Here is a 20,123-nt window from a genome sequence, read left to right as displayed (position 1 = left end):
AATGAAACATAAACGAAAAATAATGTAAACCTAATCAAACTGTGATAGGAATAAGCCATATGCTTGTGGTGGTTGATGGAGTAAATATAAAATCGTGTTTGGTTGATGTGCATAAGAGCATTAGATAACCTGAATGTATAAACAATTGATCAGGGGCTAATGACTTCAGTCAATTGTGAAATATGTATATTATGTAGCACATTGTACCGCTGCTATTACAGAGCCTCGTGAAAATGATGGAACCGTCTTTGTGAGATGTAAAGGTAAAGAGTCTCACATTGAAAAGTTGAGAAACCTAGCAAGAACTTATAAGGAGTTGGGCTACTCCCTTCATTGCAATTGGTTTTGGGGTGAAACCTCAACTTCCTTCATGGTATCAGAGCAGGTTAGCCCATGTGTAAAAGCCCAACGGCCACACGTGCTCCACATCACCCAATATGTGTTGTTCACGTGTTAGGCTTGAAAATTCGCCACACGTGCGAGGGTATGTGAGAATGTGAAGGTAAAGAGTCTCATATTGGAAAGTTGAGAAACCTAACAAGGGCTTATAAGAAGTTGGGCTACTCCCCTCATTGACAGCAAGGTCAAGTTGGTGATCTGATGGAGTGTTTGGCACCAAGGTGAGTTTGGTGGTTTGATAGTGTATGGCAACCAATTTTTCGAATGGGTTCAGGTGAGTTTGGTTGTTTGATAGTGTGTTTGGCAACCAATTTTTGAATGGGTTTGGTGTTATATTGTGTTTGGCACCAAGGTGAGTTTGGTGGTTTGATAGTGTGTTTGGCAACAAGTTTTTGAATGGGTTTGGTGTTATATCATATTAGGGTGTACCAAGAGTAATTTTGGGAGTTAAATTGGGTGTACTTGGTTAATTTTACATTTTGATTTAAATATTATAGTATACTTATATCATAGGGTATATTAAGTTAATTTTAGAGTTCGTTTAACAACGCTCTTTAGATATGATGTGTGTCAAACAACATAGAACAACTTAGCTTAATACATACATATACATATATTCATATTCGGAACATTTTCCAACATTGAAAAGAGAAGTTCTACTAGAATAATAACTTAGTTGATTTTACTCCGTTACTTTAGAATGCACAGCTTTCCCCAACTAGCAAAGCAACCAGACATTTTTCTCCATTTCGTTTGTGGAAGTCCCAGACTTCCAAATTCGAAATCCGTCTCATAAATAAATAATAAATAAAATGCATGACTTCCGCAAACGTAAATCTTAATGTTCTTGTTATTCTATCTATGGGTGTTATTCTGCGGCTAAAAGATATAATCGCAACCGTGGTTTGTACAAATTTGGTGAAAGATTAATGGAACTGTCAATTTTTCATATGACTTTTTATCACAAATGGTCCTTTACGTTTACGAAATTATCACGAATGGTCGTTGAGGTTTTTTTGTGACACTAATAGTCCTTAACGTTTGGGTTTTTTTATCACAAATGGTCCCTACCATTATAAACTCTGTTAAGTGTGACTTGGAAGATAAGTGGAGCCCACATGTCCAATCACATTGTGACATGTGGATAAAAAATATTTAAATAATTTTTTAATGAAAATTCCATATTTTTTTTTTCTGCAACTTTTCATTCCTTACTCAGTCCCTCTCCCCCTCTGCCCTCACTCTCCACCCTTTGCTTTCCATCTTTTCTCCCTCTGTTTTTTTCTTTCCCACTGCCATCTGCAACTTTTCATCCCCCTTCCTTACAGTTGCCTAGAGATGAAGAGCATCAGTAACATTGTATTGAACACATAGTACAGAGCTCTGGGAGCAGGCTTCGATAGATCCAAGCAATCAAGAAGGTCATAGCTGGAAAATACCAACCATAAGAAAAGATAAGTCAGAGCCACTCTACATGTAAATTTGGTTTAATAAAACAGTTTACCATGACAGCAGACCTTGATGACCTTATAACCCAGAAAGGGAAGAATATTAGCCTCAGTATGAGACACGAAACAGCAAAAAGTCCAAATAACACACTTGCGGCAAGCTCCTTCTCAGAATACTTGAAGACCTTGGCAGCTTCCATAAATACAATTTCATAAAACTCAGATTATGCGAAAACTCATCATTGATCTAGAGATGAAGAGCAACTGTATATCTTATATTTTTTTTCTTGCAGGTGGCAGTGGGAAAGAAAAAAACAGAGGGAGAAAAGATGGAGAGCAAAGGGTGGAGAGCGAGGGCAGAGGGGTAGAGAGACTGAGTAAGGAAGGGGGATGAAAAGTTGCAGAAAAAAAAAGAATTTTCATTAAAAATTTATTTAATTATTTTTTATCCACATGTCACAATGTGATTGGACATATGGACTCCCCTTATCTTCCACGTCACACTTAACAGAGTTTATAACGTCAGGGACCATTTGTGATAAAAAGCCCAAACGTTAAGGATTATTAGTGTCACAAAAAAACCTCAAGAACCATTCGTGATAATTTCGTAAACGTGAAGGACCATTTGTGATAAAAAGCCTTTTTCATATTGACATTGAACAGCCTTCGAAAAAAGATAGTTCCTCGCATGACCCACAGCAAAAAGCAAATGTATTGCTTAAAATAAATTTAGCGCCACAACATTCATACCAATAGGTTCCAAAATGGTATAGCTTAAAATAAATTTAGCGTCACAACCTTCATACCAATAGGTTACGTATTCTTTCAGGCACATCGAATCAAAACGACCAAATAAGAAAAAACCAAACGATAAAACTCCTAGTACTCTCGAGAACAACAAACGTAATAACTATTCAAAAGTATAATCACTAGGCATTATCAAAACCACACATACTGGCCATAATAAGCCAATTAAGGTTTCTTAATTACGAAAAATCTTTGCATCTAACATCAAGGACGCCGTGAGGATGACTTGCCACAGGATCAGCCGCTACCCGACCGCACCTGAAAATAGATCAAGTTTAATCAATAACATCAAATAATTTTATCGTGTTTCAACAATGCAGTAGCTTTAGAATCGAAAATACCTATAAAATATATTTCTAGAGCTCTGCCTGTTCTAGGTGGCTTTTTAAAGACATTCAATTCAAGTCAACTAAGCATACATGATTTCTTTCCTATGTTTTTTTCAACAGAATTAAGCTTTTCTTTTTCTTTTCTTGTTTTTGGACGATGGATTCGACCTTGGGACTTCTAACAAAGTGTAGAGAAATACCACTCGACCAGTTCTAAGTGTCTACAAGGGTGTAGGTAATTCCTTAAATCCATCCCTACCAAAAAATAACCTGGAAAATCTGCGTTCATTTTCAAATTACACTTTAATGTTTATAAATAGTGCCACTTGTCAGAACAGATTCCACGTACCGGACGGGGAGATTCTGACCCTGACCTTGATCTTGGCCTGCAGATTATAGACATGTATTAAACGTCATATATTAAAAAAATAACAATAAGAAATTAGTTCACTAGAATTAGCTAATAGAAAGTGAGTAACAAAGCCAAATACCTGGCGGATTTGACAGGTGATGCAGACCTAGATCTTGATACTGATCTTGAGACGGATCGCTCCCGCGACTTACTGCATAATACAGAAAAACTCTCAAGATGTAGATGAACACATAAAAAGGACAAAATTATCACAAGATAAAAGGGTGGGGGAGGACGGGGGTCCAGTACCTCCGATTCCTTCTCACACTTCTGCTTCTGCTACGACTTCTACTCCGGCTCCTTGATGGACTGCTCGCATACAATTTAACCTGCTCAGTTGAAAAACAAACAAGCAACAGAAAAATCTTAGTGAACCTAAGTCCAGATTTTAGCATCATTACTGTAATGTATAAATGCATAAACTATTCTACACCTCTCAAAGAACTTTGAGAAGTATATTCCTAAAGTTAGAGAGAGAGAGAGAGAGAGAGAGAGAGAGAGAGAGAGAGAGAGAGCAGGTACAGAATACATAAAATGAAACGTAAGAGGGACATGTTTCAAGATTGCAGACAAATATCTTTTGGCAGAGAATCATGGATTCACAATGGTTTGGACAAACATACAAAAATCCACATGAAAGAAAGACAGCCTAGCAAACTTCTAAAAACATAAACGTTACCCGAATATAAGATCTTGTCCAAGGATTTTTAAATTCTGTATCATCAAGTTTCCGAATCTGGAAAAAGAAATAAAATGTAAGCTAGAGAATTCGTGTGAAAGCATAATCGCAGAAAAGGTCCAGTATTTCTACTTACAGCATATTTCATGTCATCAGAATTGGTATAATCAACTAGACCATAAGTCCCTGAATACAGGCAGCAACTCCATTGGGTGAGGGATAAAATTTCATAACATAAAAATTCAGGATAAAGATCAGTAGCATGCTATATCATGTTTTTCGTTTTCTTTTACAGTGTGATGACAAGGTCTTGATAAAATGACATGCTATTAGGAGTGTAGACATTTTATTTTCTGATCCTACAGCAGCATTGCCACAAAGGAAAACAAGGGAGGGGGGCTTTAGTTCAAAACTTAACTGCACCTTAAAATAGAGTAAGTTGGTGAATTACAGTATAAAGTTCCAATTGCCATAAAATATAAATCAAATCTATACCTTCGCTGTCGCGAGAAACCTCAGCAAAACACACATCACCAGCTTTTCGCATATGATCCTGAAATTGATAACCAGTCAGGTTACCAGTATTGCACAAACAATATTGGAGTACAAATTTGTGACAAAATTTCCATACCTTCAAGTCTTGCCATGAAGCAGAAGACGGGAGGCCACGAACAATAACTGGACAAAATGAAAATATGGATCAAACAATAAACAACTAAACAAAGGCTAATAGAACTCTGTTTACCGCATTGTTAACCATATCCTAATCTTGTTGAGCAATAGTGTACAATCCTAGAAGACACACCCCTATATTCAGAATGACGAGAAGCACCAAAGCGACCGCCACCACTGCCTCCACCACTGCTGCCTCTGTCATATCCACCACGACGATCACTTGAAGATGGGCCCCTACCACCATGGGCAAGCTCAACCTGTATTGAGGATACATGAGAGATCAATGAATGAAGAAGACTAAAACATGAAAGAAAACCACAGAAATATATTGTTTTAGTAAGTAACAGGGACTTTTGGTACCCTTAAACGGCAACCGTCAAAGTTATACCCATCACGCCCTCTGATTGCATCTTCTGCATCACGAGAACTCTCAAACTGAAAACAAAGCATGTACATTAGTATCCATGAGAGAACCAACAGGTCCAAAATTCATGAATCCAGAGCATAAACCATTACAGGTACCTCAACAAACGAATAACATGGAGGGCGAGGTGGAATCTTCAATTCAATATCCACTACGCGGCCATACTGCATAAGAAATTCAATTTTAAAATGTTTTCACTGACAGAACTAAGCCCATTCCATCTCAAACAAGACTCACATAATATAATAATAACAGCTTTTTTTTCTATAGGACTATCTAAAATCAATAAAGGAATTGCAAGCACCGAACTACTTAATCCTCTAATTTTCAAACGCAAATGGCACTACAAATCATACACCTACATTGGGCCGTGTGATGTTTCGTGCTTTAAGTACAGAAAACAATTATTGTACTTGCATGCGAATCAGAAGCTGGAAAATGATTCAAAACATGATGATGTAATGCGGATAATGAGATTTACAGAAATGCACTGGTTATTCTTTGATGTGATTTACAGAAATATAGGAAGCTCATATATCAAGTACAACTGATATACTATGAAAATTTTAATGCCAACCTTATAGAATAATTCTTCAACCTCAGATTCTCTTATATCTGAGGGTAGGTTGCCAACGTAGATTGTGCGAGAAAATCGACCGCTCATATTTGACAACAGAAGACTCCGGCTGCAAATTTTTTACTGCATTCAAAGAATGAATTCCCATAAGTGATTAATCCAACATTTTGTAAAAAAGAATAACGCTGCAACTTTGGAGTCCAATTATCATCTGCATGCACCCTGTTGACAATATCAAAAGAAAAGCAAAACCAAACTATGAAGCAAACCAAGAGAGCAATCCTCGAGGTGAGCCGTGCTCCACAAGCTCCATTGCTCATTTGCTCCAAGATGCTCCAAAGCAATATTTATATTGAAATAAAATTTGATCTCCTCATCCTCTCCAGAATTTTAGCAGATGTATAGATCTTCTGAGAGTGAGCAAGAATCTCCAATAATAAAAAATAATACCCATAACTCCAAAATGATTCTCCCACTCCCTCTCTATATCCCTATGTATGATTGCAAAGCTCATATTTGTCCAAGCGCTTGCCATCTATCATAAAGAAAGCATCTGTGTCATGAGATCAGGCAAGATTGACATACATTTATGAATTTACCTCATTCATCTCTCTTTAACAGCATTGAAAATTAGAAAACCCCTGGAAAACAAGTTAATATCTCGTAATTAACTTACTTTCGCTAATTACTGCAATGTTGTATATATGATGTCCAGGGTAAGGGATGGAGATAAATGTCTCCAGGCTCACGTAATTGGTATATTACAGAGACATTAAGAATTTTATCATGGGAAGGTTTCTGACAATGATGCACTTTCCAGCTTTGTGGATTCCATTTGTTAACCCAACGTCTCATTAAATATTCAGGACGAAGAAACAGGTGTGACTTCTTCAAACTTAATGCATATAAATACACACAAGTTGTACTACTTGGAGTAATACTCCTGATTAATGCTCCAATCTGAAAAACTCAAAACAATGCATAACAAGGGGAAAGGGAAAAAGAGTACAAAAGTCATTTCCTGCATTGCATGCATTGGAACATTATTTCTTTGAAACGACATGCATTGGAACATTATGATTACCATGAAATTCACCAATCCAGCAAAGAAACAATAAAAACTCTTCCTGAACATATTAAAAAAACCGTACTTGTAATAGATGTTTCCCAAAATCATCATTCACAGTCGTTGACCTATAGCTCTAGACCCATGATTACTGTTTGAGACCAGTAAAATAAATAAGGTACAATATTAACAATAACTCCTTCCCCCTCACATCCAAATATCCTCTGGTTAAACACCAAGTCGGCACTAAGTCTACTGTTTGGTAAGCCGTGACTAAATAGACAGTTTACATGATAATCGAAAGCTATTCAACCATTCAAGCAAAACCCACATCAAATTCCCAAATCAACCAAACTTAAAAACAAGCGCGCGCACTTAACGGCATTATGGGTTTTACGGACAATACCGAAATCAAATACTCTTTAAACAATACCGACTTCTAAAAAAAACCTAGACAGTATTATAGGCAATCGCACAAATCTCACAAATCAAAACCCTAAATGCAGAGAAAGAAATAGGAAACAGGACGAGTATCAAACCGGAAATGGATTGGAGAGCTTGACAGCTGGAGTGCGTTTCTGGGCAGCACCGACCAAAAGACTCGCGTGCCTGAACCGTGCAAACAGTGGGTGAAGAGCTTGAGACTTGAGCGCTTGGCAATGGTCCGCTTTCGCTGCGCCAAGCAATGAGAAAATAAATTGGGCTAGGGCAAAGAAGGGGCAAAACTGGAAATGGCTGATATTAAGTGCAAGAGAGACAGAGAGTCGATTATCAACGGCCGACGTGGGTTTGAGCCTTAGGCTGGGCCTAAAATCAGAATATAAATATCAGCCCAAATCCTGGATCAAAAATTGGGGCAGCACCTTGGGCTTTAATCAATATAGAATTTAAGGCGGGCCCCTATGAATATATATAACTTTTCGGTGCTAACGGAAAATATGATGGGTTTGTCATATATCAACCAAATTGATCTAATAATTGTTCGGTTTGATCGGTTAGGTTCTGTCTGGCTCAGGCCTATAAAGAAAAACAAAAGAACAGTATTTCTAAACTTGGCACCCACCTTTTTTTAAATTTGATAACGAAATAAATCAATAGATGCTCCACCCCTAAAAATAAATATAAAATAAATTGGTTCGATTTAATTTTGATTGGTTTTAATCAATTAACATCAAATTAAATGCCCACCCCAACGTGTGATAAATGATAGGGTCATATTCAAGCTCGATACGTTTTGCCTTGAAATCCGTATTTATATTCTTTATTTCAAACCCTTTCCTTTTGCTTTGTTTTTGTATTGTATTAATATACAAGGCTCCCTTTCAATACTCAATAAGCTGATCCCATTTTGTACATGCACCCGTGTTGACTAAACATAAGATAATTGCTTTTTGCTTCTTCTTTTTCTACTTCGTCCGCTTCTGATCACGTTAGAGGTTTTTTCAAAGTTTATGACTTCCAAAGTTGCTTCCCCGGTTATTCTTTTGTTACCCAAAGTTGACCATCAAAATAGAAGCCTTAGTTATATAGCTTTCTTCTTCTTTCGCCTAATGCCCCGAAATACCGTTCACCAAGTTGTCTGTTTCTCAATTTCAAAATACCATCCGCGTTTGTGTTTGGTTAAATTAGCTAATTTAACCAAACAATCCATGCGTGCAGATTGGGTCAGAATGGGCAAAGGTGTTCGATGAGACGGGAGGTTGGATATATTCAAACTAATAACTTGACTGCCTTTTGCCCCATGAGGAATTGTTTTTACATTATTCCATATGTTGAATAAGTCTATGACCATACGCCCAAAATGGACCTGCCTAACCCAACCCATATAACATTGTAACATCGATTTCATTAACGTAATAAGAAATAAAAAGTAGGCGAGTTGGTAATAAGCTCGTACTCTTGCACCCAAGTTCGAGTCTCATTTAATTTACTAAATTATACTAGTTTAGACTATCTTTTATATAAATAAAATAAATATCTAAATAATAAGAAAAACCTTTGTTTTGACTTTAATACATTTTGATGGTTGCTTTTAAAGTGCCATATAGAAAGCTATCACTTGAACTCTCTCAATCTTTTATCCATTTCAAGCACACGGCAGTGTTACCAAACAAAATAGTGATCATGGTTGCTAAATCTTTTATCTTTTATCTCAATCTTTAGCCTAAAACTGCATGCATTTGAAATATGTTGGTTGCTAAGCGAAAGCCGGGAAGGGGGCCCAAGCTTAAGCAATCTGAACCTGAGTCATTTGTGATCACGGTCTTAAAATGGCAACCCTCTAAATCCAAAAATCATATATTAAATATTATGAAGACAAAAAAAAATATAACAGTAACGGTTAATTAACCAGTGGGGTTCTGTTTAAGAATTTGACAAATTTGTTGCTAATATATGATTTAGATTAGAATTGATAGTAAAAGCTAATAAATTTGGTTTCGGTTGATTTTGTTTGCATGACTGGATAAGCATAGCAATAGATTTGGCTGTCGCAGTCAGATTCATTGCCTTCAAGAAATAAAAACAAGAATCAATTGTATTACGTGGCAATAACGCAACCGTTGAGGGCAAATTGAAATCTGGGCAGGCAGAGTCCCATCATATACTCTGGTCTGGTGTCTGGTCCACCACCAAACAAAAATGCGAGAACTTGTGATTGAAAATTAGCAAGGATGATGGATCATAAAAACCAGATTGATGATGGGTTAGTATTCCCATCATTTAAAACATGTTTTCCAAAATTCGAAATCTCGTGTTTCGACTTGATAAGAAAATTAACACTTTTACTTTGTAAATAATACGATTTCCTCATACCAAAATAAATAAATTTACGTAATATTTTTCCATTGTGGATATGGATCAAAATTACGTTGCTTAAGACAAAACAAATTAAATAAAGACAAAATTTGTTATAGTTTTGGGATGAGTGATAGATACTTCCTTCTTTTTCTTATCAATGCTGGACCACAATGCGAATTTTCTCAAATCCTCAATGGGAATTGTTTTTATATTCAAATGCATTGATAGAAAATAATTTCCTTTCACAAATTTAGGTTTTTTTTCCTAATAATTTAGGCAACTTTTTATAGTTTCTTACGATATTTTTTTCTAATAATTTGATAAGCGTAAGCAGCATCAAATTATAATAAGCATGTATGTTTTTAAATTACCACATGATGGTTGTCGACCAAATAATATATAAGTAGAGTAATTAATTGTTGGTTACAAAACAATTGTTTCACCAACAACTAATGGTGACTTTTGATTATATAAACAAAATAAAAACAAGGAATGGTCACATGTTTGATAAGTATTTATGCAAACAAATTATAGTTTAAAGTTTAGGACTTATTAGCACTTCATAATAATTATCATGCACTCTTATATTCATTATTTTTTCAATTATAAATTAGTGCATAATGATTATTTTGAAGCGTCATTATCAAAACTTTTTTTATGGCTTCAAATAAATTATCGACTTTATTTTTTGAGCAGTGAAAAAACAGAGAAGAAAAAACAATTACTTATTTAAGGAGCTTCTTCCAAGGAGCTCCAAATCAACCTTATATCTATAATTCGTGTATAGACTCCACCTTATATCTAAACATATTTAGGGACTCATACATTTTAAGTTATGTTTATGATATAAAAATGGAGTGTTTAGCAAAAGTGGAAAGTTATTTAAACACCTTCAAAAGTGAGTCACGTGTTTTATGTGATGGACATTTTATATGGAATTGTTATAAAGGGAAATGCTAGCAACCTTCTCTCTAACCTTCTTCTTTGGACCTTCTCCCCTCTTTGCTTGACATGTGTTATTCTCTCTACACTTAAAACAATGCCATGAATATATTATACAAGCTAACTTTTGCTTTCCAAGTTTACCCTTATTACATGTATTCAATTTATCCAAAAAAAAATCACAACTTTCTTACCATCTTATTAATCTTTTTTTAATGTAAATTATATTTTTTAAGAAAATATGTGCTTTTTTTCTTAAAAGAGGAAATGTCCCTTTTTTTTTTCTTTTTTTTTATAAAACACAAACGTTAAAAAAAAAGGGGACATTTCCTTTTCTTTTTTTTTTAAACAGATATTTTCTTTATAAAAAAAAATAATAATATGGTAAGAAAGTTGAGAATTTTTTTTGGATAAATTGAATACATGTATAAGGGTAAACTTGGAAAGCAAAAGTTAGCTTGTATAATATATTCATGGCATTGTTTTAAGTGTAGAGAGAATGACACATGTCAAGCAAAGAGGGGAGAAGGTCCAAAGGAGAAGGTTAGAGAGAAGGTTGCTAGCATTTCTCTTGTTATAAATATGACATTGGGATAAACTAACTAATTTTGTATAATTTACGGGCGAAATTATTTGCCAATGAAAAGTATTAGGGGCATATAAACATTATTATTATTATTTTATTTTTTTTGTCTGAACCATGAGGTGGTCTTGGATGGGCCCCAACTATGGGTGGCACCTTTAAGCCTTACCCACAACCCAGACTAATCCCCACTCACACCGGGTCGGCCCGTAAGGGGTAAAGTGTTGGCCAAAGTGGTGACTCCGTACGAGAGCAGGGATCGAACCCCTGACCTCTCTTAAGGAATGAGAGTGCCGAACCACTCACACCAACCACCTTGGTTTGCATATAAACATTATTAGTATAGATAACCGACATATTATCCTATTTTGATAATGCAACTCGCCTCGCCAAATCCTTATAATATTACATTTAACATTAACCCTAAAAACCACCATCTAGCTCATGTAGTCGTTTAGCTCTACCAACTTCTCCTCATCCATTTGGGGCCGATGTCCCTCTTTTATCTTGGCCGACACCTCTCCTCCTCTATTCCTCGTTATCCTTGTTCAAATTTTATGTGCGTTATCAAAATATCTATGTTGGTTTCTATTCACAAATCAGGTAACACTAATTAATTAGAATCTTTGAAATGAAATTTGTATTTAGTGTTTTTTTGTTTGATTGTTCTTGAGTTTCGATTTTGAATTTGTGCTTTTGTTTAGTTGTTTATCAAGTAATGAAGGAGGAAAGAGCTTGTGATGTTGAACTTTTGTCACTCGACAATCCAATTTTACCCAATTGTCTATTTGAGAAATGGATTGGGCCGATCCATTGTAGTCTGAAATATTTATTCAAATCAAACACAAGAAGAGATTCAAAGTTCATTTCGATCAGCGAGAAAGAAAACTAAAAAACAGATGCTAACGCAATCGAAAAGACCAGAATTCATTCATGCATGTACATACATGCTTGAATGCTTCCATTGTCAACGTCAAATGTCAAGTTATTCAAGTACATAACAAATTCAAAATGTCTTTGTATTTTTATTCCAACTTATACTTTTACGAGATGCTTAATACCGATAAAGTTTATTCTCGAACAAAATAAAACAATTGTAAAGTTTTATTTTAAAATATTAAAGTAGAAAAAAAGAAACAATATAGAGAATATAGCACTTCTAAATCGGGAATTACCTTTCCAATTTTTTTATTTTAAAGGTGAAGTCAACAACCTCTTCTGGATTGAATATGAAACGTAACCACCTAATTCAAAAAAATTATTCTGACCAAAAAAATTCAAAAAACGTCATGATGTATATCCAAAAACCAGATTTTTTTGGGGGGTCAGTAATAGAATAATGAATACTTAATTTGTTTCCATATATTATAGAGGCATAAATAAATATATAAATCCCATCCCATGCGTGTATGTAGGTCACACATGCATGATGCATGTCATACATATATATATATATATATAGTAGAAAAATCACAAAACACATGGGCTATTGTGGAAATTAAAATAAAAGGAAATTGGGGTTGGTGGGTCTTCCTTCCAAATCATCTAATTCATAAGAGAGAGAGCAATGTATCATCATCATCAGCATTATCATTTTGGTACGTTGTGAAGAAGGTCCAAAAAGGCAGTGCTGCGTAAACGGACGATCCCAAGCACAGACAAACACCCTTTTCTTCTTTTTTCTCTCCCGACTCTCATCATCTGTGAAATATACAAATAATATATATATATATATATATAAGAGAAAAAAAAGGTATTGCTCTGTCTTACCAAATTGCAGACTTGTTTCCCCTTTTTTTGTGCTTTTTCCTTTTTAATCTGTTATACTTAAAGCGATCTTAAGGTGCTTTCATTTCATTTCAATGGAGTTGCTCTAGATAAGCCAGGTAAGTTTTTTTCAGGGAAAATAATCATCTGTGTCTCTCTGAAAATAAAATTTTGTTTTTATTTTATGTTTTTGTTGAATAAATCATCTATTTTTGCTGATCAGTTGTTATGAACAACAACTTTACAGATAATCTCGAGAAAAAAAAACAGTATTTGGATCAAATAAAAGGGTTGTCTTTGATCATGGCGGTTGCTGAGAATGCACCAAATTTCGACAACACAGTAGTATCATCAGACTCAAATGCACAGAACGATCTTGCAAACCCAAAACCCAGAGTTGATTCATCTGTGGTGTTGAGTGCGGAACCCAATTTACAGTCTAACGGAGACGATCAGAATCCGCAGGACAAGTTTCAGAACCAGGAGAAAGTAACAACTTTGTCAGTCCCCACAAGCAATCACAAGCCTCAAATGGGTCAGATGCAAAATGGGTTTGACACCAATGGGGTCGATAACCATCAGATGGTGGCGGTCAAGTCTGGCGGGTATGGAATTGATCAGAGGTCTAATGGGGTGAGAAATGGAGGGGATGGGGATGAGAGTTTCAAACGTGATATGAGAGATTTGGAGGAGTTGTTGTCCAAGTTGAATCCCATGGCTAAGGAGTTTGTGCCTCCCTCACTTGTCAACAATCATGGGTTCAGTCTTGCTAGTGGGTTTGGCTATGCTAACAATTTTCTAGTACAAACTAATTCTGACAACGCCAATGGACTTATTGGTAGAAGGGTATGTATGATCTTTCCATTTCCTTGCCAAAGTTAAATTTGGCTGTTTGGTTTCTGAAAATATATGTAGAATTGAAGTGATGAAAAAGTCGACTTATTTTTCCTTTTGTTTGGTTTCTGAAAAATGAAAGACTCAGCCAAGGAAAATGTTTTGTTTTCTTCTTGGGCTCACTTGAATGGGATAATTTGTTGTATGATGGATATACTTATGCTAATTTGGTTTACTTTTGTTTTTTTTTCTTCCGCAGAAGAAGAATGGCTATAGTCAAGGTCGGCGAAGGAACTATTACAAAATGAGTTTGGCACAGAGAGAGGAGATGATCAGGAGGACTGTGTATGTATCTGACATTGATCAACAGGTAATAATTATATTGTTTGTGGGTGTCACATTTTGAAAATTTTCTGTATTCAAATAATAATAGTTGTATAACTGCCACTCCATTTTCTGCATATCAGGTTACTGAAGAGAACCTGGCTGCTCTCTTTCTTAGTTGCGGACAGGTAAGCAAGTTTTCACTATTCTCATATGTACTTGTTCAATGGAGATGATGCCAGAATGGTGGATCATAATTCTGAGTTCTTTCCCTTCTTCTTCCAAAAGGTTGTAGACTGTCGTGTATGCGGTGATCCAAATTCCATTCTTCGATTTGCCTTTGTTGAGTTTACAGATGAAGGTATTATCAAAAGCTAACATACTTCAAGTACATTGACGTATCTATGTCTTGTTACTATGAATTGATGAATATTTGTCTTGTTATGCTGAATCAACTATTTTATGCTTGCAGAAGGCGCAAGGGTTGCTTTGAGTCTGTCAGGAACCATGCTTGGCTATTACCCAGTGAGAGTCCTCCCTTCGAAAACTGCAATTGCACCTGTTAACCCAACATTTTTGCCAAGGGTGAGGACCATACTTGACTGCTTGTCATCAATATATAATTCTACTAATTATGATATATGTATAAATTTATTCCAGTTTGAGTGTTACAAACTGATTAAGTTGTGCTGATTTTACCTGTTCTTTTCTTACTTGGATTTATTCTGTTATTGTATTCAGTCTGATGATGAGCGTGAGATGTGCTCAAGAACTATTTATTGTACAAATATTGACAAGAAGGTATTTTTCAACTTTTTAATCTCGTCTGGGTGTTTTAGGACCAGAACTGGTGCACCTGTTCCTGATTTTATTTGTTCACTTGATGCAGGTCACTCAAGCAGATGTCAAACTGTTTTTTGAATCACTTTGTGGAGAGGTTTGTGTTTCCCTCTGTGACAAATTTTTATTGCTGCTCGTTCTAAAACTGCAACCTTATTGTATTTACATTTTCCTGGCTTGTATAGGTTCAACGCCTGAGGCTACTTGGAGATTATCATCACTCCACTCGTATTGCGTTTGTTGAATTTACTGTGGTAAGGACCTTATGGATCTGTATATTTATGCTGGTTTTTTTTTTACACTCACAAGCCTACTGTGTTATGTGCTCTGTGAGTTTGTGTGGGCGTGTTTTAATCTGTTTTTGTGAAACCAGTAGACAGTTTATGATGGCAGGTGTCTCCGTAAACTATGACAGAGAACTCAGTTCGTTTACTCCATTGTGTGTTCTAATTACTTGAGTTCAAATGTACAAGTTTTGCTTGATCATCTCAATCATTTTGACGTTTCTTTTCTGTCAGAACAATTAGTTAATTTATTGTCTGAGTTACTATATACAGTATTCCACCTATTTTTTCCAGTGGTCTTTTGTGTTCTAAGATTTTGATCACTCATGCTAGCTTGCTGTAATTATTATGATCTGCACATAACCTGGAATCTAGAATAGTTTGTACTACTGTTTTATTATCTAGAATAGTTCCTTACCACAGTAATACTTTTTATCCATTTTAAGTTGGCTTTTATTATCTGATAACATTTAGAATATCACAGTAAGTTTTAACCATTGTCACTATGTAGCAATTGCATTATGGTAAACAGAAACTCAGGTAAAACATGTTTATTCACTACAAGTAAACAAGTTCATATTGTCATTGTACTTCTTCAGTGTTTTTTAGATGATTGATGATTCATATGTGGGCCATTGAAACTTACAAATTTTTTTCAACTAGGAAAGGTACTTCTGTTCTTTTAATCAATTTTGCATTTTTTATCGAGAATGATTGGACTAAGAGTCTTTTTTCTTTTCTGTTGTTAAATGTTAGTATCCTTCTCCTTTCTGTTGCGCTCTGAAATTCAGATAGCGCTAATCTGAGAATGATTCTTATTTATATTCGCAGGCTGAAAGTGCAATTGCAGCTCTTAACTGTAGTGGTGTCGTTTTGGGATCACTGCCGATAAGGTTAGTTTGGCAGAATGTTTAGCTTACACTGTTTTCTCTCCCGACCCCAAATTCCCCAATGTTCTTTCAGGAGCAATTTACTTTGGACCTCCTCGTCATTTGAATGTATTATATGTATGCAGGGTAAGCCCGTCAAAGACACCTGTTCGGCCCCGTGCTCCTCGCTCTCCGTTGCAGTAAACCACATTTTCATGTTTGCTGGACTAGTTTACTGGTGATAGATATATCGACGCATGCATGCACAAATAACAAATATTTTGGCGTACTTTGTGTTTATCTATGCTTTTGTCCTGGTTGCTGGTGGTAGGGATGTTTGATACCTACTACGAGGGGTTATCTGTGGCTTTATTTTAAAGTTGTAGAGTTGGAATGGAATTCAGAGGAGCTAAATGGTTTAATTTTATTAAGCATTATGATGAAATCTCATTAGTGTTTTGATGCTTGTGATGACCATAAACTCTTAAAGAAGAATTCTAAGAGTTTGTTGGTCTTAATTTGTGGCGTAGCAGCGTAGGCGTACACATGTTGCTTCGATGGCAATGGCATGAAGTGGGTGAAGAATTGATGTTTGCATGCATAGTTTAGTAATTAGCTTAGTTTAGTTTCAAATCCAACAATGCCCTCAAGGGGCAACTTATACAATACATATATTATGTGGTTATTGACAATGAAAGAATGAATGGATAAGATTCATAAAATAAAACCCTTAATGAAGAAGAACAGAAGAGAAGACAAGTGGACTTTGTAATCTCAGGTCAGTTTCTTCTTCTTCCCTGTGAGTGTGTGTGAGGAGGCTGTTGGTTCTAGTTTGGCGTTGGATGTTGGTGGGCCCCGTTGCTGTGGCTGCTGCTGCTGCTGCTGCTGTACAAGACTAATCATAGGAGATGGAGAATAGAAATAGAACGGATGATACACTCCAGGACCTCCAGCAGCATTACTAGAGTCAGAGTAGTAGTAGTTTTGTTGGCCCCGACCACCGCCACCGCCACCACCACCATATCCATTGTAATTATAACTCTGCATCTAAATGTTAAAACCATTAGTAATTATTATCAAGACAACTCATTCATCATTAATCAGACCAAGTAAATTCTAACCATTGCAAAGTTGTCCTGCTGGTACACTGGATATCTGAATGACGAAACCGAAAGACCATTCAAACTTGAGAATTAATTTATAAAACAAATGAATTGTTAAATAAAAAAGTATATATATATATATATATATATATATATATATATATATAGACGAGTGTTTCTTAATCACCCGTAAGCAGAATAATACGTAGAGGTTGTGTTGATAAAGGGTCTGGATTTCTTCATTCCCTCCTCAGCTTCTGAAACATACAAGTAGTATTAAGTATATATAACAAACTTAGGAAAGGTCATCAGACTAGGTTTTAAGACCATTCAGCAAATCACCAAGTTCATGAGGTTGAGGTTGAGGAGTGGCTGAATGATTCTTCTGGGCACCTAAGGCTGCAAGATTACAATTTGCTCTCCTTCCATCAATGATAGGATTAGGATTTTCACAAGCTCTCCCTGCTGCTTCTGGATCCTTGAACGTCACCTGACAATTAAAAAGATTCAACAACTCATTAAAACAACTGGACTTGCTTACAAAACTAAACCATATATATAATATAGGAAAGAAAAGAGAAGAAAAAAGAAGAAAAGTAGAGTGAACTTACAAAACCATAGCCTTTTGATCTTGCTGTGATTTTGTCAGTGATGACAACAGCCTCTAGGATCTCCCCGAACTGCTCGAAATAGCGTTTCATGGTGTCTCTTTGAGTCTCCCATGGCAATCCACCCACAAATATCTTGGTGTGGCTTGTGTCACCAAATTGTACATGTGTGCCACTGTTTGAGTTTGAGGAGCTCACCATCTTTAACTTATTTGCCTGAGTGAGTGTATGAGAGAGAGAGAGAGAGAGAGAGAGAGAGAGCAGCTAAGCTAGTCCAAAGCCAAACAAACAAACAAGCAAAACTAGCGCCAAATGCAAAGCTTAATAAAATAATAAACCCAGGAAGGAAGGAAGGAAGAAGGAAGAAGGAAGGAAAACAACACCAGCAAACAGAGTAACAGACAGCGTGATGGTTTATGGAGAGAAAAAGTGAGAGATATAGTCGTTGGATTGGATTACAAATAATAAAGGTAAACAGAAATCAATCAATTCAAGCCTTTACTTAAGCTTGTTTTTTCTTTGTTACTAGATCTTCATAGTAACAAAGATATCAGATTCGAGAAACAAAGATACCCTTAACAAGAAAATCAATCGATCACTATTCACTGCACTACTCTTTACCTTTAGAGAAACGTTGAAAAATATAATCCAAGGAATAACAAGAAAGGTGCAGACTGCAGTGCTGCTGCAAGTGCTGCAAGTCCAACTGGTAAGTGGAGCAAATCATTTCCAACAAAAAGCTAAAGTCACTCAAAAATCTCCATTTTCACGTTTGCTTTTCCACACTTACAATAATAATAATGGGATGGGAGGTCCAAACAAAGATACTGTCGCCTTGCTGTATTCATATATCTTCTTCTTCATCTGCTCCAATATTTCATATATCATATCATGATAACAAGTTAACAACTAACGAAACCAGGGGTCTTTTTTTTTTCTCCTTACTTCTAATTAAATTAAGCGAGGTTTGGGGCAAAAAAGTAATATTACTTTCTTTATTTTGTTCCACGGCCCATTTGTCTTTTTGCCATGGCAACAGGCCCATAGCCCACTTCATAAGTGGAAGAACTACTGGTTTCATAACTAAATAGGGTATCTGCAAACGCCATGTCGTTTGGTGAGGATAGGAATAAGAATATTCATTGAATCTTGTACAATTTTTAGGAGGTTCAAACTCAAATCCCATCCAGGCATGCCAATTAATTACCCTTTTGACCTCTTCAAACATACTTATCCCACTTGTGTCTATGTTACCAACAGCTGCAAATTATACCAGAAAACAAATTAATTTCAGGGTGAGATGTGGTTGGTGACCTGTGTCCGGACCCCGATCCCCGATCCCCATTACTCTCTTTTGTCAGTAACTAATTAATTAAAAGGCTAAAACTAGTTGAAGCTGTCTCCCTCTTCATTCCAGAATTGGAACAAACAATTATGTATGCTTCTTTTGACATCACCGAGGCCATAAGGATGATGCATAAGGTGAACAAAATTTCAACCAAAATTTTCTTTGAATCTGTTGAAGAAGATTTCATTGGCCCATACTATTTCCTCCTCCTCAATATAAAACTCATTCACATAGTCTAAAGTAGTGTCCACCCTACAGTGCTATGCCACTTGTACAGTCAAAATATTTAAATAAATAAAAAAGTTTATAGGCATGTAGTTGCAGAGCAGAAGATGTAAGGATTTTCTGTGTGACTTTATTAGACAGTAACATTAGGCTTCTAGTATTAGAAAGAAATCAATAAAGCAGAAAGGCGTGGGTGAGCAATGCCAATGCGCCTCCCTCCACTAACCGACCTCTCCCTGCATGCGTGTTGACGACTGATTTATCTTTTCCTTTTCTTTACCCCAACCAAGACCACCAGGAATTATAAATCTCTCATTCCCTCTTCATTTGCCTCCCAATTCTCACTCTCTCAACAACAGAAACACAGTTTTCTCTCTTCTTTTCATTTCACATGAAACAAACCCCTCATTTCTTATGCCTTTCCTTATTCTATGCCACCTTTCCTCCTTCTCACACACTATATACATGTCACCTTTGCTCATTCGCACCAGCAAGCTTCGTCTGTCTTCATTTGGAAAAAAAAGGAAACGACCCGCCCTGGCGCCCAGCCCCCCAAGGCCTCCTAGATCCGCCCAGGCCGCCTAGGCGCCACTTAACTCCCTGGTGTCGGTGTCCCAATTCTTACTCTCATTCCCTCTTCATTTACCTCCCAATTCTCACTCTCTCAACAACAGAAACACAGTTTTCTATCTCTTCCTTTCATTTCACACGAAACAAACCCCTCATTTCTTATTTTATGTCACCTTTCCTCCTTCTAACACACTATATACATGTCACCTTT

At 36.2% G+C, this 20,123-nt stretch overlaps 3 protein-coding genes across 8 annotated transcripts; 1 reads left to right on the top strand and 2 right to left on the bottom strand.

The window, feature by feature from the left end:
- Window positions 1–2,590: 2,590 nt before the first annotated feature.
- SR34A (SER/ARG-rich protein 34A) lies at window positions 2,591–7,543 on the bottom strand. Of its 2 annotated transcripts, XM_088248782.1 has the most exons (14): window positions 7,356–7,543; window positions 6,020–6,160; window positions 5,751–5,873; window positions 5,272–5,337; window positions 5,110–5,184; window positions 4,880–5,006; window positions 4,706–4,752; window positions 4,570–4,627; window positions 4,211–4,260; window positions 4,075–4,131; window positions 3,645–3,724; window positions 3,475–3,546; window positions 3,333–3,369; window positions 2,591–2,912 (listed from the first exon to the last, which is right to left on the bottom strand). In XM_088248782.1, the coding sequence occupies exons 3-14, from the start codon at window positions 5,835–5,837 to the stop codon at window positions 2,892–2,894; spliced, it is 777 nt and encodes a 258-aa protein (XP_088104908.1). In that variant the 5' UTR covers window positions 5,838–5,873; window positions 6,020–6,160; window positions 7,356–7,543; the 3' UTR covers window positions 2,591–2,891. The 2 variants fall into 2 exon arrangements, with proteins under 2 accessions (XP_088104908.1, XP_021805424.1); XM_021949732.2 differs by lacking the exon at window positions 6,020–6,160.
- A 5,102-nt stretch (window positions 7,544–12,645) lies between these two features.
- Window positions 12,646–16,503, top strand: CID13 (CTC-interacting domain 13). Of its 2 annotated transcripts, none has more exons than XM_021949713.2 (11): window positions 12,646–12,893; window positions 13,155–13,753; window positions 14,001–14,111; window positions 14,209–14,253; window positions 14,354–14,426; window positions 14,538–14,650; window positions 14,807–14,866; window positions 14,955–15,002; window positions 15,091–15,159; window positions 16,021–16,082; window positions 16,205–16,503. In XM_021949713.2, exons 2-11 carry the CDS (start codon window positions 13,211–13,213, stop codon window positions 16,260–16,262), a joined length of 1,182 nt encoding a protein of 393 aa, XP_021805405.1. In that variant the 5' UTR covers window positions 12,646–12,893; window positions 13,155–13,210; the 3' UTR covers window positions 16,263–16,503. The 2 variants fall into 2 exon arrangements, with proteins under 2 accessions (XP_021805405.1, XP_021805404.1); XM_021949712.2 differs by having other exon boundaries at window positions 12,646–13,026.
- A 146-nt stretch (window positions 16,504–16,649) lies between these two features.
- LOC110749588 (putative RNA-binding protein ARP1) lies at window positions 16,650–18,610 on the bottom strand. 4 transcript variants are annotated; one of them, XM_088248259.1, is made up of 5 exons: window positions 17,773–18,610; window positions 17,504–17,651; window positions 17,367–17,418; window positions 17,180–17,213; window positions 16,650–17,105 (listed from the first exon to the last, which is right to left on the bottom strand). In XM_088248259.1, exons 1-5 carry the CDS (start codon window positions 17,968–17,970, stop codon window positions 16,833–16,835), a joined length of 705 nt encoding a protein of 234 aa, XP_088104385.1. In that variant the 5' UTR covers window positions 17,971–18,610; the 3' UTR covers window positions 16,650–16,832. The 4 variants fall into 4 exon arrangements, with proteins under 4 accessions (XP_088104385.1, XP_088104383.1, XP_088104384.1 ...); XM_088248257.1 differs by having other exon boundaries at window positions 17,349–17,418; window positions 17,773–18,609; XM_088248258.1 differs by having other exon boundaries at window positions 16,650–17,099; window positions 17,349–17,418; window positions 17,773–18,609.
- Window positions 18,611–20,123: the final 1,513 nt, after the last annotated feature.

Source organism: Prunus avium, chromosome 2, assembly GCF_965620075.1.
Source record: "Prunus avium chromosome 2, drPruAviu1.hap1.1, whole genome shotgun sequence".
Classification (NCBI taxonomy): Eukaryota; Viridiplantae; Streptophyta; class Magnoliopsida; order Rosales; family Rosaceae; genus Prunus; species Prunus avium.
The sequence above is the reverse complement of the archived record's forward strand: the minus strand, read 5'-3'. Positions and strand labels throughout refer to the sequence as shown.